The following is a 21,445-nucleotide window of genomic DNA, read 5'->3' on the forward strand; positions in this document are numbered from 1 at the left end:
AATCTGTTTGCAGCAACTTTTCCGGCAGTGCATTCCAGATAAAAACATGCTGTTATTTTTTTTAAATCTCCTCATTCCCCTCTGGTTCTTTTGCCAGTTATCTTAATTCTGTGTCATCCGGTTACTGATCCTTCTGCCAATAGAAACAGTTACTCCCTATCTACTCTATCAAAACCCCTCATAATTTTGAACACCTTAATTAAATCTCCCCTTAACCTTCTCTGCTTTAAGGAGAGCAAGAACAACGTCTCTAGTCTCCCTGTGTAGTTTAAGTTATTCGAGCCTTTCATTAGTTTTAGTTACAATGTGAGGAAGTTACAATATGATTATTTGAGGGTTAAAAATGTGGGTGTGGACAGGTGTAACTGTAGACAGTTTTATCTGATCTGTACTCTGCCCCGCTCTCAGTTACCAAGTCGTTTTGTGACTGCGAAGGTCCCGGTGGAACCCGTTCACCATGAAGCGGTGGATAAGGTGCATCTCTATTCTCGGGCTATTGCCTCTGTTCACACACAGCTTCCAGATACAATACAATGGGTGAGTAAATCAAATATTACTGTTATATTATCAGTGAAGATAAATAGTAGTAGTTCCCTAATACTAACAAAACATGACAAATCCATATCCATTGTGGAATTTCCCACCTACTGAAAATGATCCACCTCGTCAGAGCTTGTTTGAGCCCATAATCTAAACTGACACTACAGTGCAGTGCTGAGGGAGTGCCGTACTGTTGGAGGTGTTGTCTTTCAGCTGAGGTGTTAGTCCAAAGCAGTTCGTAGAGTGCTGAAAGTATAGCAGGCTTGGCACTCTTGATTATTTCAAGGGTATTGCCGTCCTTCCCAGGGGCTTTTCCGCTGGCTAGAGAATCAATGGCATCACTGAGTTCTGATTTTGTTGGCTGTTCGTCCAGCTCATCCATGACTGGCAGAGACTGGGCTGCATTGAGGGCGGTCTCAGTGACAACATTTTCCCTGGAGTACAGTTCTAGGTAGTGCTACAAACTGCTTTGCCTGTGCTGGGATGAGGGAGCAGTACCACAGGACATGCGCGATGTCAATATCATCACCCTCTATAAGAACAAGGGTGACCGCGGTGACTGCAACAACTACCGTGGAATCTCCCTGCTCAGCATAGTGGGGAAAGTCTTCGCTCAAGTCGCTTTAAACAGGCTCCAGAAGCTGGCTGAGCATGTCTATCCTGAGGCACAGTGTGGCTTTCGAGCAGAGAGATCCACCATTGACATGCTGTTCTCCCTTCGCCAGCTACAGGAAAAATGCCGTGAACAACAGATGCCCCTCTACGTTGCTTTCATTGATCTCACCAAAGCCTTTGATATCTCGTCAGCAGACGTGGTCTCTTCAGACTACTAGAAAAGATCGGATGTCCACCAAAGCTACTAAGTATCATCACCTCATTCCATGACAATATGAAAGGCACAATCCAGCATAGCGGCGCCTCATCAGACCCCTTTCCTATCCTGAGTGGCGTTAAACAGGGCTGTGTTCTCACACCTATACTGTTTGGGATCTTCTTCTCCCTGCTGCTCTCACATGCGTTCAAGTCTTCAGAAGAAGGAATTTTCCTCCACACAAGATTAGATGGCAGGTTATTCAACCTTGCCCGTCTAAGAGAGAAGACCAAAGTACGGAAAGTCCTCATCAGGGAACTCCTCTTTGCTGACGATGCTGCATTAACATCTCACACTGAAGAGTGTCTGCAGAGACTCATCAACAGGATTGCGGCTGACTGCAATGAATTTGGCCTAACCATCAGCCTCAAGAAAACGAACATCATGGGACAGGACGTCAGAAATGCTCCATCCATCAATATCGGCGACCACGCTCTGGAAGTGGTTCAAGAGTTCACCTACCTAGGCTCAACTATCACCAGTAACCTGTCTCTAGATGCAGAAATCAACAAGCGCATGGGAAAGGCTTCCACTGCTATATCCAGACTGGCCAAGAGAGTGTGGGAAAATGGCGCACTGACACGGAAAACAAAAGTCCGAGTGTATCAAGCCTGTGTCCTCAGTACCTTGTTCTCCGGCAGCGACGCCTGGACAATGTATGTCAGCCAAGAGCAACGCCTCAATTCATTCCATCTTTGCTGCCTCGGGAGAATGCTTGGCATCAGGTGGCAGGACCGTATCTCCAACACAGAAGTCCTCGAGGCTGCCAACATCCCCAGCATATACACCCTACTGAGCCAGCGGCGCTTGAGATGGCTTGGCCATGTGAGCCACATGGAAGATGGCAGGATCCCCAAGGACACATTGTACAGCGAGCTCGTCACTGGTATCAGACCCACAGGCCGTCCATGTCTCCGCTTTAAAGATGTCTGCAAACGCGACCTGAAGTCCTGTGACATTGATCACAAGTCGTGGGAGTCAGTTGCCAGCGATCGCCAGAGCTGGCGGGCAGCCATAAAGGCAGGGCTAAAGTGTGGCGAATCGAAGAGACTTAGCAGTTGGCAGGAAAAAAGACAAAAGCGCAAGGGGAAGCCAACTATGTAACAGCCCCAACAACCAATTTTATCTGCAGCACCTGTGGAAGAGTCTGTCGCTCTAGAATTGGACTTTATAGCCACTCCAGGCGCTGCTTCACAAACCACTGACCACCTCCAGGCGCTTACCCATTGTCTCTCGAGACAAGGAGGCCAAAGAAGAAGTTAATCCAAAGTATTGTCTGTCCATTCGGATGGATACAAAAGGTCCTATGGGACTTCCTGGTGTCCTGGCCAACAGTCCTGCTTCAACCAAGACCATCACAAATAGATTTAACTGCTCAATTGTCTTTGCTGTCGGTCGGATCTTGCCCTGCACACAATTGGCGGAAGTGAGTCAGGTTGGAAACTTGGTGGGCCAGAGATTGAATTGACCGCCTTCACTGTCTCCAGCTGTGGGTAATTGATGAACGCACAACCACACTTTGCCCTCTGTGTAACTTGATTCACGTCCACAATAGATTCCTCGTGTAACAGCAGTGACTACACTTCAAACAGTAACTCATTGGTTGGGAAGTTCTTTAGAATACCCTGATAATACACATTGATTTAAAAATGCCAATTCTTTTACTTTCTTCATAGACTATCATGTACTTTAAGGTGAATCAACTGAGTAATAGGCTGTTGGTGTGTGTTTAAATAATCAACTAACAAGTATAATATGCGGGGCAGGTGGTGACGTAGTGGTATTATCACTGGACTAGTAACCCAGAGACCCAGGGTATTTCTCTGGGAACATGGGTTCGAATTTGAATTTAGTTAATAAATCTGGAATTAAAAAGCTAGTCTAATGATGGCCATGAAACCACTGTCGATTGTTGTAAAAACCCATCTGGTTCACTAATGTCCTTTAGGGAAGGAAATCTGCTGTCCTTACCTGGTCTGGCCTACATGTGACGCCAGACCCACAGCAATGTGGCTGACTCTTACATGCCCTCTGAAATGGCCCAGCAAGTCACTCAGTTGTACATAACCACTACGAAGTCAATAAAAAGGAATGAAACTGGTCTGACCACCTGGCATCGACCTAGGCACTGGAAACGACCAACTAGAAGGACAAGGGCTGCAAATACATGGGAACACCACCACCTGCAAGTACCCTTCCAAGTCACACACCATCCTGACTTGGAACTATATCGCCGTTCCTTCACTTCGTTGGGTCAAAATCCTGGAACTCCCTTCCTAACAGCACTGTGGGTGTACCTACACCAAATGGACTGCAGCAGTTCAAGAAGGCAGCTCACCACCACCTTCTCAAGGGTAATTAGGGATAGGCAATAAATGCTGGCCTGGCCAGTGACATCCACATCCCATGAATGAATTTTTAAAAATCCCCTAAAACAAGTTTCAGGTCCGCCCCAGTGTGAGTGTTATTGGACAAATATCAGCACATAGACATTGCAAGAGAATCCTTCAATTGTGTCTTAATTCTTCCTGCTGAAAACTGATCTGTTTGTGTGTGATGAAGATGAAAGCAAGGTATTTAATCAAACCACCAAGCTGGTGCCGCTCTGCGCTGAAACATTCTTCAGTCTCTAATACTCAGCTCTGTCACTTTGGGGAAATGCAATGCAGAAGCAAAGGGGGGTCACAGATAATGGAGGTTAAAGTTGGAGAGGTTAAACACAGGGGAAGGCATGACAAATCTATTCATAGAATCATAGAATGATTACTGCACAGAAGGAGGCCATTCAGCCCATTGAGTGCATGCAGGCACACTGTGAGAGCAATTTCGCTAGTCCCACTCCCCGGCCCTTTACCTGCAAATTTTCTGTCTTCAGGTGTTCACACAACTCCTTTTTGAAATCCATGATTGAATCTGCCTCCATCACCCTCACAGGCTGTGCATTCCTAAACAGTGGCTGTGTAAGAAATTATGGGTAAATAAAAATCAAATTACAGCTGTGAAATTCGACTGCACCTTGAACAGTAACTCACAGCAGGATACAGTGATGGTCATCAGTTCAATCCCCAATCCTCCAAGTTTCCAATCTAAATCATTCAGATGTGAATGTGCCAGGTCACCACGGAAAGGAGGAAAAGTAATCTGACTGCTTTGTAGTGTTGCTAACTCCATTCGGATATATTTCTGGAGGTTTCATCACTTGATCTCCCGTTAAATCCACCCTGAGCCCTCCCGTTGCTGCTACTGGTTGCCCGACACATCCATGCTTACAGCACACTACCTACCCAGGCCAATGGGGAAACTGAACGGACGTTTCATTACACAATTGGATAATTCTTGACTATCAGGGAAATAGACTTTTCCCAACCTTTGGTTCTTTTGCCAATCACCTTAAATTAGTGTCCTCTGGTTCTTGACCCTTCCACCAAAGGGAACCGTTTCTCTCAATTTACTTCATCTGGACCCTCGCGATTTTGAACACCTCTATCTAATCTCCTCCCAACCTTCTCTTTTCGAAGGTGAACAGTCCAAGCTTCTCCAATCTATCCTCATCATTAAAGTCCCTCTAAAGGTGCCATATAAATGTAAGTTGTTGTTAGGTAATGTGTTACATGCAAGAAGAAATAGGAATTGTGAAAAGGAACTTCTTGTCTCATTTCAGGGACCAAGTGCTCCGAATCATCCCTAAGGATTCTGAACAGGTGAAGTTTCTGAAACAATTGGCGGAGGATGAGCAGGTAAGTTCTGGAATGAGTCTGTATGACCTGACTGGCAGTAATCAAGTGATACTGGCATTCTGGTGTTGGCTCGATTTCGTTAACAAGGATAAACAAGGCGGACACTGGGGCTTCTGACGGACCTTCCCAGGTATCGTCAGTGTCATTGTCCACTCTCAGTAGACTTGGTACAGTATCCTGATACTGTGTCCCGATACTGCCTCAACCTTTGTTATTGTTACAATGTGGTGAAGTGAAGTATCCCCTCACGGTGTGGTGCTGTGCCCTGTCATTGTTTGGGACACAGATATATTAATAATGATCAGATTATCTGTTTTAGTGATGTTGGTTGAGGGTTAAGTATTGGCCAGGACACCTCAAGAACTCCTTGTTCTTCTTAAAATATTGCCATGGGATCTTTCAAAGTCCACCTGAGTGCGCAGACAGGGCCTCAGTTTAACGTCTCATGCAAAAGATGGCACTCGGACAATGCAGCATTCCCTCGGCACTGTACTAAGTGTCAATGTAGATTTTGCGCCCAAGTCTCATGTGTGGGACTTAAACGCATAATCTTCTAACTTGGGCAAGAGTACTGCCATTGAGAATCAGCTGACAGTATTACATTTGGATATTTTGGAATTTGCCTTTTCACATTTGAATAGTGAGAAAGGTTAGAAGATATGAAGCAGCATTTTCGGGTTCAGGGTAAACAAATCAGCAAGAAAACAGGAGGTAAAATTGAAAGGGACAGAATCCCAACACTAACACTGCACGAATCTAATCCTGCAGCAGTTAAGTTTGGCCAGTAACGTGTTTGCGGTTGCCATGGATATTGAAGGACAAACAGGATAGGGCAGTTGTTACAATCGATAACATTGGCGAAAAAAATGGAACTTTGGAAAGCAAAGGAAATTAATGAAAAAGCAAGCTACAGAAAATCATACATTACAGAGGAGACCATTCAGCCCATCAGGCCTGTGCTAGCTCATTGAAAAGGTTATCCAATTAGTCCCACTCCCCCACCCCGCCGTTCTGTCCTCATAGCTCTACGTCATTGTAATAGGACAAGAGTTTTCTTTTTTATTTATATCGATAGAGCTTCCTTGCACTTTGAAATCTGTTTTATAAATCAAGGCTCCTGGTAAGATTGAAACAAGTCAATGTCTTGGCCTCAAGAATGATTATGATTGTACCAAAAAGATGTTGAAATAGGTTGTTAAATATTTACTGTTGCAGATAAGGACGATTTGAAGAGATCACGTTGTTATTGTTCTTAAGGATACTGAGGATTTGTGTTGTTTTATTTTGTGCAGATTGATTTATGGAGGCCCCAGTTCCCCGAGGGAATTCAACGTCAGGGTGAGGTCCACACTCGGATTCCAGCCTCAGCACTTGGCACAGTCAAAGGCGAACTGAAGGAAAGGGCCCTTGAATACAAGTAGGTGCAGCTCCAAATGATCAAAATGATTGTAGTTTTTTCTTATCGCAGTCATGCTCCCACAGCCACTTCACACATCCGCAGACTGTGAGCAGAATGCTGTGGTTAAGAAGGCATATGGAATCCTTTCCTTTATTAGCCAAGGCATAGAACATAAGAGCAGGGAGGTTATGCTGGAACTGTATAAATCATTGGTTAGGTCACTACTTGAGTACTGTGTGCATTTCTGGTCACCTGATTACAGAAAGGATGTAATTGCACTAGAGAGGGTACAGAGGAGATTTACGAGATTGCTGCCGGGACTGGAAAAATGCAGCTATGAGGAAAGATTGGTTAGGCTGGGGTTGTTCTCCTTGGAACCAAGAAGGCTGACGGGAGATCTGATTGAAATGTACAAAATTTTGAGGGGCCTGGATAGAGTGGAGGTGAAGGGTCTATTCAGCTTAGCAGAGAGGTCTGTGACGAGGGGGCATAGATTTAAAGTGATTGGTAGAAAAATTAGAGGGGATATGAGGAAAAACCTTTTCACACAGAGTGTGGTGATGGTCTGGAACTCACTGCTTGAAAGAGTAGTTGAGGCAGAGACCCTCAACTCATTTAGAAGGAGTCTGGATATGCACCTCAAGTGCTGTAATCTGCAGGGCTGTGGTCCAAATGCTGGAAGGTGGGATTAGAATAGGTGGATCGTTTTTCGGCCAGCACAGACATGATGGGCCAAGTGGCCTCTTTCTGTGCCTCAAACGTTCTATGATTCTATGAATGCTGCTGCATCTCCCTCAGTCTTCCCAATACCCAGCCAATCCCATGTTCACTGTGGCTATTTCACAAGAATAGAGAATAAGAGTCTTTCTGGTGTATAATGTCATTCCCTAACTAGCAGTTCAGTCACCCTGTGTGTAATTAAAAAACTCATCCTGATCCCCTGGCCAGGGTACAGCAAGGTTCAATATATCTTGTGAGATAGCAGAAGGGCAGTGAGCTGCTTCCATTTGTGCTGCTGATCACTGTTCACCATCCATAGAACCAGAGAACCATAGAAAAGTTATGGGACAGAAGGAGTCCATTCAGCCCATCATGTCTGCACGGTTGAAAAATCTAGCCGCCCAATCTAATCCCGCCTTCCAGCACCTGGTCCATAGCCTTCCAGGTTACAGCACTTCAGGTACATGTCCAGGCACATTTTATAAGAATTGAGGGTCTCTGCCTCCACCACCGTTCCTGGCAGTGAATTCCAGACACCCGCCACCCTCTGTGTGAAAAGGTTTTTCCTCGTGTCCCCTCTAAACCTTCTACCAATCACCTTAAATCTGTGTCCCCTGGTAATTGACCTCTCTGCCAGGGGCAACAGATCCTTCTTGCCTACTCTATCTAAGCCCCTCATAATTTTGTACACCTCAATCAAGTCACCCCTCAGCCTCCTCTGTTCTAAGGAAAACAACCCTAGCCGATCCAATCTTTCCTCATAGCTGCAACTTTCAAGCCCTGGCAACATTCTTGTAAATCTCCTCTGTACTCTCTCCACAGCAATTATGCCCCTCCTATAAAGTGGTGACCAGAACAGTACGCATTACTCCAGCTGTGGCCTAACCAGTGTTTTGTACAGTTCCAGCATTACATCCCTGTTTTTGTATTCTATACCTTGGCCAATAAAGGAAAGCATTCCATATGCCTTCTCCAGCACTCTATCTATCCATCCTGCCACGTTCAGGGACCTGTGGACATGCACTCCAAGGTCTCTCACTTCTTCTACCCCTCTCAATATCCTCCCTTTTATTGTATATTCCCTTGCTTTGTTTGACCTCCCCAAATGCATTACCTCACACTTCTCCGGATTGAATTCCATTTGCCACTTTTCTACCCACTCAACCAAACCATTGATACAATTCTGGAGTCTACAACCATCCTCTTCACTATCAACTACATGGCCAATTTTTTGATTAAATTAATGTCACAGCTAAATTATAAACGTGGCTTTGTTTTGTTGAAATGAACTTTGTACTCTGGGGAAATAGCAAGAGTGAGATTAATGATCGACAGGAGTGGACCAATGTTGGCAGCTCTGAAGTTAGCAGCAGTTGATTGTCCTTCAAGAAGAAATGATTAAACACTCAGCTTCATCCTGTACCAAGGTAGTGCCAGTTATGCTACCATTCCTCAACAAACACCTCATTCATTTGTGATTAATTCTACTCCAGATTTACCAAATGGTGCTGGTGGTAAATTTCGTGAGAGCCAACTTAACTATTATTAATAGTTGTTTAGTAGTACAGAATTTGAGTATTGCTGAAAATAGAGATATGTTGTCGAAGCTTTTCGTCTTGCACTCATCAGGACAATCCACAAGAATAACCAATGTAAGGGAAAACAACAATTTATACTGCATGAGAAGAAAGTCAGTAGGGCTTGCAGTTTGGTGCATTTGCGTGTACTGGAAGCTACATATACTAATACACAGGGCCCTGTTCTTTGCAGTTAGAAAGAACATGTACACACATTGTGCCTGTTTCAGCTAAACAAAATAAGTGACAGCCAATCGCTGGTTCATTCCTCAGGGCAATGCCTTGACCAATCAGAGTCAAGCTGCCTGGTTTAAATTTCAAACAAAGCTTGGCAGTTAACTGTCAGTCACCGTAAACTAGTGCATTCTCCATGGCAACGCCGCTACCAATCAGCGTTCACTTGCCAACCAATCAGCACTCTCTTCTCTTGCAACACAAGTTGTTGTTTTCCCTTACATTGGTTATTCTTGTGGATTGTCCAGATGAGTGCAAGATGAAAAGCTTCGACAACATGCCACTATGTTCAGCAATCTTCTTCTTCTTTGGCCTCCTTGTCTCGAGAGACAATGGGTAAGCGCCTGGAGGTGGTCACTGGTTTGTGTAGCAGTGCCTCGAGTGGCTATAAAGGCCAATTCTAGAGTGACAGACTCTTCCACAGGTGCTGCAGATAAAATTGGTTGTCAGGGCTGTTACACAGTTCGCTCTCTCCTTGCGCTTCTGTCTTTTTTCCTGCCAACTGCTAAGTCTCTTCAACTCGCCACGCTTTAGCCCCGCCTTTATGGCTGTTCGCCAGCTCTGGCGATCACTGGCAACTAACTCCCACGACTTGTGGTCAATGTCACAGGACTTCATGCCGCATTTGCAGACGTCTTTAAAGCGAAGACATGGACAGCCGGTGGGTCTGATACCAGTGGCGAGCTCGCTGTCCAATGTGTCTTTGGGGATCCTGCCATCTTCCATGCGGCTCACATAGCCAAGCCATCTCAAGCGCTGCTGGCTCAGTAGAGTGTATATGCTGGGGATGTTGGCCGCCTCGAGGACTTCTGCGTTGGAGATACGTTACGACCACCTGATGCCAAGGATTCTCTGGAGGCAGCGAAGATGGAATGAATTGAGACGTTGCTCTTGGCTGACATACATTGTCCAGGCCTCGCTGCCATAGAGCAAGGTACTGAGGACACAGGCTTGATACACTCGGACTTTTGTGTTCCGTGTCAGTGCGCCATTTTCACACACTCCCTTGGCCAGTCTGGACATAGCAGTGGAAGCCTTTCCCATGCGCTTGTTGATTTCTGCATCGAGAGACAGGTTACTGGTGATAGTTGAGCCTAGGTAGGTGAACTCTTGAACCGCTTCCAGAGCGTGGTCGCCGATATTGATGGATGGAGCATTTCTGACGTCTTGTCCCATGATGTTCGTTCTCTTGAGGCTGATGGTTAGGCCAAATTCGTTGCAGGCAGCCGCAATCCTGTCGATGAGTCTCTGCAGACACTCTTCTATGTGGGATGTTAATGCAGCATCGTCAGCAAAGAGGAGTTCCCTGATGAGGACCTTCTGTACTTTGTTCTTCACTCTTAGACGGGCAAGGTTGAACAACCTGCCACCTGATCTTGTGTGGAGGAAAATTCCTTCTTCTGAAGACTTGAACGCATGTGAGAGCAGCAGGGAGAAGAAGATCCCAAACAGTGTAGGTGTGAGAACACAACCCTGTTTCACACCACTCAGGATAGGAAAGGGGTCTGATGAGGCACCGCTATGCTGCATTGTGCCTTTCATATTGTCATGGAATGAGGTGATGATACTTAGTAGCTTTGGTGGACATCCAATCTTTGCTAGTAGTCTGAAGAGACCACGTCTGCTGACGAGGTCAAAGGCTTTGGTGAGATCAATGAAAGCAACGTAGAGGGGCATCTGTTGTTCACGGCATTTCTCCTGTAGCTGGTGAAGGGAGAACAGCATGTCAATGGTGGATCTCTCTGCTCGAAAGCCACACTGTGCCTCAGGGTAGACACGCTCAGCCAGCTTCTGGAGCCTGTTTAAAGCGACTCGAGCGAAGACTTTCCCCACTATGCTGAGCAGGGAGATTCCACGGTACTTTCAGCAATACTTAACTATTATTGTCAATCCCCTTGGAAACAACAATCTATCTGCAGTCAGTTGAAATCATTGCGGATTGTTGTAAAAACCCATCTGGTTCATTAATGCCCTTTAGGAAAGGAAATCTGCTGTCCTTACTTGGTCTGGCCTACATGTGTCTCCAGACCCACAGCAATGTGGTTGATTCTTAAAATGCCCTCTGAAATGGCCAAACAAGCCATTCGGATCAAGGGCAATTAGGGATGGGCAATAAATGCTGGCCTAGCCAGCGACGCCCACATCCCATGAATGAATTTAAAAAAACTTTTTAAAAAAGTTAGCAACTTCACAAGGTGGTGAAGAATCTAACTATGAATTTCCACTTCCCCTTTCATATTGCTGCAAAACCACTTCCATATAATCAGGGTACCTTCTGCTGAAAGAATGTGTTTCAAACTTCAAGTTACAGTAATTCTAATCTTGTTAATTATTAATCTAAAATCTAAGGAACTGTGTTGTGAGATGCTGCAGATGGATGGAAGAAAGGTTTACCCTTTTGAGCCCAATTTAACTTTACTGCCAGTGTTGACTGCTGCACACTAGACATTTAGACCATCAACCTAGCAACCAGATCACACCGTTCATTCACCAGCTGCAAGCCATTTATGCTAAATGTAGTAACACACCACAAGCCTTTGAGTCAATATTCCTGGTTTTCTTTGTAAAATAAATGAATCTAGAATTCTTTTATAAATTAAAAATAAAGTGTAACAGAAAACTGTCCAAAGCAAAGATGTGATAATCATTTAAAGCTCATTGCACGAACTGCGAGTCAAGTGCAAACAGGTTAAAATTTTGTGTTGTGTCACTTGCTGTCACTAAGTCAATAAATTTCTTGAACAGATGCTGTTTGTAAACTGCAAGAACAGTTGCAGAATGGCCTCTCTTGCTGCTGTGCATTGCATCACTCCTCTGCAAGGCACTCCCTCAGTGCTACATTGAAGTCTTTGCCTAGATTACATGTCAAGTCTCTGGAGTGAGGCTTGAACCCACAACCCTCTAACTCAGAGGCAAGACAGTCATTGCTGAACCAAAATGACACTAAAGAAAAACAAACACCACAAAAATACCAAAGAAAATTGAAGTGATTAGCCCTAAATCAATATAAATGTCGAGCATGTCAGACTTTATCTGCTATTTGTTTTATTTGCTCATAGGTTTTGGCTAGGCTGCATTTATTTCCTATTCCTAGTTACTCTAATAAGATGGTACTGGTCATCGTCCTGAATATCTGTAATTCTTATGGAGTTCCCATGATGGTGTTGGATGGTATTTACAATGTCTACCATCCAGTACTCCATCGTGCTGACAGTCTTAGGCAGGTTTGTTATTCTACAAATCTGATTCTAGTACTCACAGTACAGGCATATCTGAGCAGGGGAAGCAGAGTACTGTACATTTATATGTCGAAATTCTGGTTAAATGTTAAAGAGTTGACAGAACAGTTCACAGTTTGTCAATAGTAAGATGATTAAAAATGTACCGAATAGGAGTTTCCATGTCGCTCACTTTCATTGTGCCTTTCACAGCATAACATCTGAAGGCCTGGCCTCAGAGACTCAAATCTCATACCTCACAATGTCACACTTCTGCAGGGAATAAAAAAGAATAAACAGTTTAATCAGATGAAGTGAAGTGCAGGAGCAAGCTATTAACATCACACATATGGGTGTCAGCAGCTGTTCCAACAGGACTAGTCCTCCACTACTTTCTCATCAATGTATCAAGTGTCAGCTCAGTTCCATCTGAACAACCTGTACATTTCAGATACGGCCTTCACTCTCTTCGTGCCTGGTCCTGACCAGTGTTCTAAAAACATCCTTTCGCATTATGTACTGCACCAACGTGTTTTTGTCTGATTCCACAGCGTTTTAACGCAAAATATTCAAGATCTCCTGGACAGTCAGATAAAGAGTGAAGATAAGCAGCCATTCAATACTAGAGCACACAGCTATACCAAGTATCACCCAATGGAAGAGGTAAGACTGAAACAAGAGGAGGAAAGAATTGTCTCTTTTTCTATTTAGTACCTCAAAACTGTCTTTCACTGTTTTTCTCTCAAACACTCAGATCTATTACTGGATGGACGAAATAAAGGAAAACTACAAGGAGTTGGTGACAAAGCATCTGCTGGGGATGACCTACCAGAAAAGGCCAATGTATTATCTGAAGGTATCCAGAGACTGTTGCACTCCCGTGTTCTTCCTCCTTTTCATCTCATTTCTGGTTCTGTCATATGCTCCATCCGCCAACCTTGGCTCAGTATTGAACTTCAGTCACACAGCAGACCCTCTGACCCTGTTTGCATCCTATGACAATTCCACATCCCAGATTTTCTATCTTTGGACTGTCTCAGTCAGCTTGCCAATTACCAGAGTAGTTTTGTCCTGAGAGCTTGTGCCGAGTAGCTGAGATTACTATTTGAGCTTGTGTGAGAGAAGATCTTCATGACATCTATCTGGGCTCAGTTAATGACCAGAACTGAGAAGTAAGATTCCTGCACAGTTTGTGTTGCAGTATCCTCCACAGAAATTAGACCTTTATTCCTCGAAATCATAACGGATTTGAACTCACGTTTCAAGAGGTTAAAGAATGAAGTTCTAATAGTGACACCGTCTTCCCCCCATCACACCATTAGAGAAAGGAAACCTCCATATCTTGATCCTGGGATTCACTTTAACCCAATTCACTGGAAGGTTAGGATTGAAACTTATATACACACCAATAGAATGGGGAATGATTGTTTTTTTTTGGAAGGGATGTGCTTTGAAGTTAGTGCTACTGCGTGATGATTGCCCCATGGGAGATTATTTAGATTTTTGAGTCACAAGTGGAGCACTTTGATCTTCTTAAATCATTTGATAAAAATGCTGATAGCCCCCATGTGTTACAGAAAATGGCAGACGTGATTCGTACCCATTTTAAGATGCCATCAATACAATAGAAATCTACCGGTAAGCAACAAACTGAAGCCTGTAGCCATGACGATCATGGTCTGTACAATGGGCCCTCTACCATGGCAATTTGTCTCTGTGGGCACTAGAAATTTCACGTTGCCGAATTTCTCTCATTCTAAGCAACTATCAATCAGAGCCATTGCTACAAATCATATTTTATTCTGTCTGAGTTGCAATGATCCAAGTCTCACCCACACAAACCAATGACAGAGCCAGTGTCTCCTTCATTTTCCATCTGTTTTGTCCACAGATCAGTAGAAAATCCGATAAGCCCAAGAAGATTATCTGGATGGATTGCGGAATTCATGCCAGAGAGTGGATTGCTCCTGCTTTCTGTCAGTGGTTTGTGAAGGAGGTGAGTGTCCCCTTATTGTAGCAACAAAATAGAACCATTTCAGTCACAATCCTCTCAACAGTTTCTACATGGGAGAGTGCAAGTTGTCTTGAGCAGTGGGCATGGCCAGATCGAACAGCATGAGCAGCAGCAACAATGGTGAAGGTAGTGCAGGTTAGGAACATGGGAACATAAGAGCAGGAGTAGGCCGTTCAGCCCATCAAGCCTGCCCCCGCATTCAAAATGATCATGGCTGATCATCCACTTCAATGCCTTTTTCCCTCACTATCCTCATATCCCCTTATGTCATTTGTATTTATAAATCTGTCAATCTCTGCTTTAAACATACTCAATGACTGAGCTTCCACAGCCCTCTGGGGTAGAGAATTCCAAAGATTCACAACCCTCTGAGTAAAGAAATTTCACCTCATCTCTGTCCTAAGTGGCTTCCCCCTTATTTTGAAATTGTATCCCCTGATTCTAGACTCCCCAACCAGGGGAAACATCTTAGCTGCATCTACCCTGTGTATCCCTTTAAGTATTAAGATTACCTCTGATTCTTCGAAACTCTAGAGAATACAGGTCCAGTTTCCCCAATCTCTTTTCATAGGACAGTCCTGCCATCCCAGGAACAAGTCTGGTGAATCTTCATTGCACTCCCTCCATGGTAATAATATCCTTCCTCAGGTAAGGGGATCAAAACTGCACACAGTACTCCAGGTGCGGTCTAACCAAGGTTCTATACAATTGAAGCAGGTCTTCACTACTCCTGTACTCAAATCCTCTTGCGATAAAGGCCAACATACCATTAGCCTTCTTAATTGCTTGCTGCACCTGTATGTTAGCTTTCAGTGATTTATTGACAAGGACACCCAGGTCTCTTTGTACATCTACACTTTCTAATCTCTTACCATTTAAGAAATACTCTGCACATCTGTTCCTCCTACCAAAGTGGGTAACCTCACATTTTTCCACATTATATTCCATCTGCCACATTCTTGCCAACTCACTAAGTCTGTCCAAATCCCCTTGAAGCTGCTTTGCATCTTCCTCACGACACACATTCCCACCTAGTTTGGTGTCATCCGTGAACTTGGAAATACTACATTTGGTCCCCACATCCAAATCATTGATATATATTATGAACAGCTGGGGCCCAAGCACTGATCCCTTCGGTATCCCACTAGTCACAGCCTGCCAACACGAGAATGACCCGTTTATTCCTACTCTCTGCTTTCTGCCTGTTAACCAATCCTTAATCCATGCCAGAATATTACCTCCTATCCTATTTGCTTTAATTTTGCTAACCAACCTTCAGTGGGGGACTTTATCAAAAGCCATCTGAAAATCCAAGTACACCATGTCCACCGACTCACCTTCATCAATTCTGTTAGTAACATCCTCAAAAAACTCTTAACAGGTTCCTCAAACATGATTTCCCATTCATAAATCCATGTTGACAATGTCCAATAGATCATTATTATCCAAGTGTCCATTTATCACATCCTTTAGAATAAATTCTAGCATTTTCCCAACAACTGATGTAAGGCTAACAGGTCTATAATTCCCTGTTTTCTCTCTCCCTCCCTTCTTAAATAGTGGGGTGACATTTGCGACCTTCCAATCTGCAGGAACCACTCCAGAATCTATAGAATTTTGGAAGATGATCACCAATGCATCCACTATCTCCATAGCTACCTCTTTCAACACTCTGGGATGTAGAATATCAGGTCCTAGGACTTATCAACCTTCAGCCCCATTAATTTCTCCAGTACAACCTTCTTACTGATACTAATTTCCATCAATTCCTCATTCCCCCTAATCCCTTGGATCTCTAATTCTGGGAGATTTCTTGCATTTTCCTCAGTGAGACAGACCCAAAGTAATCATTTAGCTTCTCTGCCATTTCTCTATTCCCCATTATAAATTCTCCTGACTCTGCCTGTATGGGACCCACATTTGTCTTCGCCAAACATTTCCTTTTTATGTACCTGTAGAAACTTTTACAATCCGTTTTGATATTTTTTGCTAGCTTATGTTCATATTCTACTCTCCCTTTCTATATCAGTTTCTTGGTCCGCTTTTGCTGTATTCTAAAATCCTACCAATCCTCAGGTTTACTACTATTTCTGGCAACTTTATTGGCCTTTTATTTTAATCTTACACAATGTTAACAATGGTAATTTTTTTTTGGTGGCTGTTAGCCTGCTGTTTTGCAAGTAGAATGTTGAAGGTCACAGATAACGCCAAATCATGTAGATAAAGCAGGCTGCTTCCTATAGAAAGGCATTGCTCTGAGACTTAGAGATAAATAGCATCTGAGATTAACACTGAGAAATGCAAGATAATTCATACTAATCTTGCCAATAACAAATACAATGATACCCAGTCGATTACTTGCTTATCATGAAAAGTCAGAGGGAATACAGCGGAAGTAAGTTTCAAGGGAGTAAGATCAGGATGGAAGGCCTCTACTTTAATGCCAGGAGTATTGCAGGTAAAACGGATGAGTTAAGGACAAGGATTGACACGTGGAATTGTGATATAGTAGCCATCACGGAGACATGGTTGAGGGAGGGGCAGGATTGGCAGCTCAATATCCCGGGATATAGAATCTTCAGGCGAGACAGAGGAGGGGGTAAAAGAGGAGGGGGCATTGCAATATTAGTTAAGGAGTCAGTTACTGCAGAAAGGAGAGATGATATCTTGGAGGGGGCATCAAATGAAGCTTTATGGGTAGAGTTTAGGAATAAAAAAGGGACAGCCACATTGCTAGGTGTTTATTATAGACCCCCAGATAGTCAGCGGGAAATTGAGGAGCAAATATGTGCGCAATTTGCAGAGGTGTGTAAAAATAATAGGGTAATTATATTAGGTGATTTCAACTTTCCCAACATTAACATTTCCCACATGGGCGGCACAGTGGCGCAGTGATTAGCAATGCAGCCTCACAGCTCCAGGGACCCGGGTTCGATTCTGGGTACTGCCTGTGCTGAGTTTGCAAGTTCTCCCTGTGACTACGTGGGGTTTCGCCGGGTGCTCCGGTTTCTTCCCACAGCCAAAGACTTGCAGGTGATAGGTAAATTGGCCATTGTAAATTGTCCCTAGTGTAGGTAGGTGGTAGGGAATATGGGATTACTGCAGGGTTAGTATAAATGGGTGGTTGTTGGTCACCACAGACTCGGTGGGCCGAAGGGCCTGTTTCAGTGCTGTATCTATAAATAAATTAATTAATTGGGATAGTCATTGTGTTAAGGGCTTAGATGGAGTGGAGTTCTTAAAATGTATACAGGAGAACTTTTTAGCTCAATATGTAGAGGATCCAACAAGGGAGGGTGCCGTGCTGGACCTAATTCTGGGGAATGAAGCCGGACAGGTGGTTGATGTGCTGGTGGGGGTGCATTTTGGTGATAGCGACCACACCATGGTACAATTTAAGCTTGTTATGGAGAAAGAAATAGACAAGTTGCAAAAAAAGGTTTTGGATTGGGGGAGAGCAAATTTTAGTAAAATAAGGCATTATCTGGCCAAGGTAGACTGGAAAGAGTTACTTGTCGGGAAATCTACAGAAGAGCAGTAGGGGGCATTCAAAAAGGAAACGGGGACGGTACAGGCCCAACATGTTCCCTATAGTGTAATAGGTAGGAGCAACAAGCCCAGGGAACCACGGATGACCAGAAACATTCAGGGTACGATGAGAAGGAAAAGAAAGGCTTTTAGCAAATACAAGGAGAGCAAATCAATGGAAGCATTAGTGGAGTTGAGAAAGTGTAGGATGGAGCTTAAGAAAGCAATTAGGAGAGCAAAGAGGGGATATGAGAAAGCTCTGGCTGGTAAAAGTAGGGAAAATCCCAAGATATTCTATAAGTATATCAACGGGAAGAGTAGGACCCATTGGGGAACAAGAGGGAAATTTGTGGGTGGAGCCAGAGGACATTGGTAGGGTGTTGAACAAATACTTCACATCTGTCTTCACCCAAGAGAATGAAGATGTAGATATGGAACTTAGAGAGAGAGACTGTGAGGTTCTTGAGCAAATTGTCATAGCGAGTGACAAGGTATTGGAGGTTTTGGAAGGCTTAACGTGGACAAATCTCCAGGTCTGGACGATCTGTGTCCCAGGATGCTGTGGGAGGCGAGAGTGGAGATTGCAGGGGCTCTGACCCAAATTTTTAATTCCACTCTGGCCATGGGGGAGGTGCCAGAGGACTGGAAAATAGCTAATGTGGTTCCACTATTTAAGAAAGCCAGGGAACTACAGACCAGTGAGTCTCACATCAGTGGTAGGGAAACTATTGGAGAAAGTTCTGAAGGAGAGAATCTATCGCCACTTGGAGTGGCAAAATTTGATTAGGAATAGTCAGCATGGCTTTGTCAGAGGGAGGTCATGCCTAACAAATTTGATTGCGTTTTTTGAGCATGTGACCAAGTGTGTAGATGAGGGTAGTGCAGTTGATGTAGTTTACATGGATTTCAGCAAAGCCTTTGACAAGGTCCCACATGGGAGACTTATCAAGAAAGCAAATGCACATGGGATACAGGGTAACTTGATAAGGTGGATTCAAAATTGGCTTAGCTGTAGGAGACGGAGAGGGATGACAGACGGCTGTTTTAGTGACTGGAAGCCAGTGTCCAGTGGCGTACCACAGGGATCTGTGCTGGGTCCCCTATTGTTTGTCATTTATATAAACGACATAGATGACTATGTGGGGGGTAGGATCAGTAAGTTCGCGGATGACACAAAGATTGGCCGAATGGTTAACACTGAGGTGGAGTGTCTTAGGTTACAGGAAGATATAGACGGGATGGTCAAATGGGCAGAAAAGTGGCAGGTGGAATTTAATGCTGAAATTTGTGAGGTGATACACTTTGGAAGGAGTAATGTGACACGGAAGTATTCAATGAATGGCCTGACACTGGGAAGTTCCGAGGAACAAAGGGACCTTGGCGTGTTTGTCCATAGATCTCTGAAGGCAGAAGGGCAGGTTAATAGGGTGGTGAAAAAGGCAATTGGGACACTTGCCTTTATCAATCGAGGCATAGATTACAAAAGCAGGGAGGTCATGTTGGAGTTGTACAGAACTTTGGTAAGGCCACAGCTGGAGTACTGTGTGCAATTCTGGTCGCCACATTATAGGAAGGATGTGATTGCATTGGAGGGGGTGCAGAGGCAATTCACCAGGATGTTGCCTGGGATGGAACATTTAAGCTATGAAGAGAGGTTGGATAGACTTGGGTTGTTTTCGCTGGAGCAGAGAAGACTGAGGGGTGACCTGATCAAGGTGTACAAGATTATGAGGGGCATAGACAGGGTGGATAGGGAGCAGCTGTTCCCCTTAGTTGAAGGGTCAGTTACGAGGGGTCACAAGTTTAAGGTGAGGGGTCGGAGGTTTAAGGGGGATTTGAGGAAGAACTTTTTTACCCAGAGGGTGGTGACAGTCTGGAATGCCCTGCCTGGGAGGGTGGTAGAGACGGGTTGCCTCACATCCTTTAAAAAGTACCTGGATGAGCACTTGGCATGTCATAACATTCAAGGCTATGGGCCAAGTGCTGGCAAATGGGATTAGGTAGACAGGTCAGGTGTCTTTAATGCATCGGTGCAGACTCGATGGGCCGTAGGGCCTCTTCTGCACTGTATTATTCTGTGATTCTGTGAAAGTCAGTACTGAGGGTAGATGATAGAAGCTTAGAAAACCTGGTACTGAATGGCCCAGAATTTGCAAAGGTTTTTGAATGCTAACTGTCAGAGTTCACCATCATTACCCCTCTGAATCTGACCGCACTTTCAGGATTTAGCGCAATTGCAGATTAAAATGGGAAACCTGAAGTTGCAATGTGTCATTTAAGCCAGCAATCAGTGAAAACAATTGATCTGAAAGAACTTTCCCTTTATCACTCTAATATCACTGTTAGCAGTTAAGAAGTTAAGCCTTGTTCAGTGAGGTTTAACTGAGTTTTTAACAGTGATCTGAGTAATAATTACTTCTGAACAGATCTGGCCCTGAAAAAATAGTGGAAAGTTGCTACATTTTGATTAATAAATAGATTTTTTAAACTACACTTTCTAAAATAATTAAACTTTTTTTAAAAAAGGTTTGTTTATGATATTTCATGTTCTACCTTAACCCATCTGTATGCCCCAATTGCACTTTCTGTAGAAAATGTTAAAAAGTGGATTGATTATTAGTGCTTTTCATTTCCTGGTTGGCTGTCTGTGAAAATTCTTTAATGTGGTTGGCTGCTTAGACAACTTGATGACATCACTGCAGCTTGAAGCCGAGAAAACTCAATAAAGAACGTTACAATCAATTGGACGTTGAGAGAGGTCAAATTCTCCATCGTGAGGTCACTAGATCTCTCAGTGTAGCTTTCTTCAAGGTCAGCAGAAAGGACTATCACTTCACCACTGACTGCAAATTACGGACCACCGTAACTTCAGAAGTAAATTCTTCACCATTAGAAACCATGGCTGATCACAGTGAACGGGGACAGGACTGAAGGATTAACAGAACTTCAAGAATCTATCTTATTTTTGACTGAATTATCTGCTTATGATGGTGAGACATGTCAGTATTGGGGAATAGAACAGCTCCTGACTTTTGAAACCCAGTGAGGACAGCAGAGGTCCCAGATTATCCACAGCACTGGTTATAGTCAGGTTGAGACTCCCTTAATAATACTCCATCAAATACTTCCAATTATCACTTCCTAATCCTATTTTGTGTGTGTATGACAGGTATTAGAAACCTACACTGCAGACCCTAAAACAGATCGCTTCTTCCAAAACATTGACTTTTACATTCTGCCAGTTCTGAACATTGATGGTTACATTTATTCCTGGACTACAGTAAGTACATTCTCAGATGATGTGTTATTATGTAGTGCCACTGACCAAATTGTCCCAACAGCTAGTCTGTCAAACTTGTCTTGGTGCATCTTGTAGTAAAATGTACATAAGCTGTTGCAGGGTAGATTATGTATATAGACCTTAAGCATCATCATAGGCTGTGATGTCTGAACCTCGTGTTGCTCAGTGTTAATGTAGATACCTTAGAGATAAAACCCCTGTAAATAAACTCCTGTTGACTTTGACCCAAAGTCTACTATCCTCATTTAATATGAGCAACACACTGGCAATATAGTACATATCTCACCATTTCTGTGTCCAAACTGG

The 21,445-nt window shown here is 43.8% G+C and overlaps 1 protein-coding gene across 1 annotated transcript in view; it reads left to right on the top strand.

Annotated features, from left to right (window-relative positions):
• Nucleotides 1-429: 429 nt before the first annotated feature.
• LOC137371783 (carboxypeptidase O-like) overlaps nt 430-21,445 on the top strand; it is a 30,026-nt gene continuing 9,010 nt past the window's right edge. The window contains exons 1-7 of the mRNA XM_068034653.1: nt 430-537; nt 5,073-5,148; nt 6,441-6,565; nt 12,848-12,959; nt 13,051-13,152; nt 14,188-14,292; nt 21,008-21,118. Coding sequence (XP_067890754.1) covers nt 458-537; nt 5,073-5,148; nt 6,441-6,565; nt 12,848-12,959; nt 13,051-13,152; nt 14,188-14,292; nt 21,008-21,118 — 711 coding nt within the window. The 5' untranslated portion in view covers nt 430-457. The remainder of the gene's footprint in view (nt 538-5,072; nt 5,149-6,440; nt 6,566-12,847; nt 12,960-13,050; nt 13,153-14,187; nt 14,293-21,007; nt 21,119-21,445) is intronic.

This window comes from Heterodontus francisci, chromosome 7 (genome assembly GCF_036365525.1).
Source record: "Heterodontus francisci isolate sHetFra1 chromosome 7, sHetFra1.hap1, whole genome shotgun sequence".
NCBI lineage: Eukaryota > Metazoa > Chordata > Chondrichthyes > Heterodontiformes > Heterodontidae > Heterodontus > Heterodontus francisci.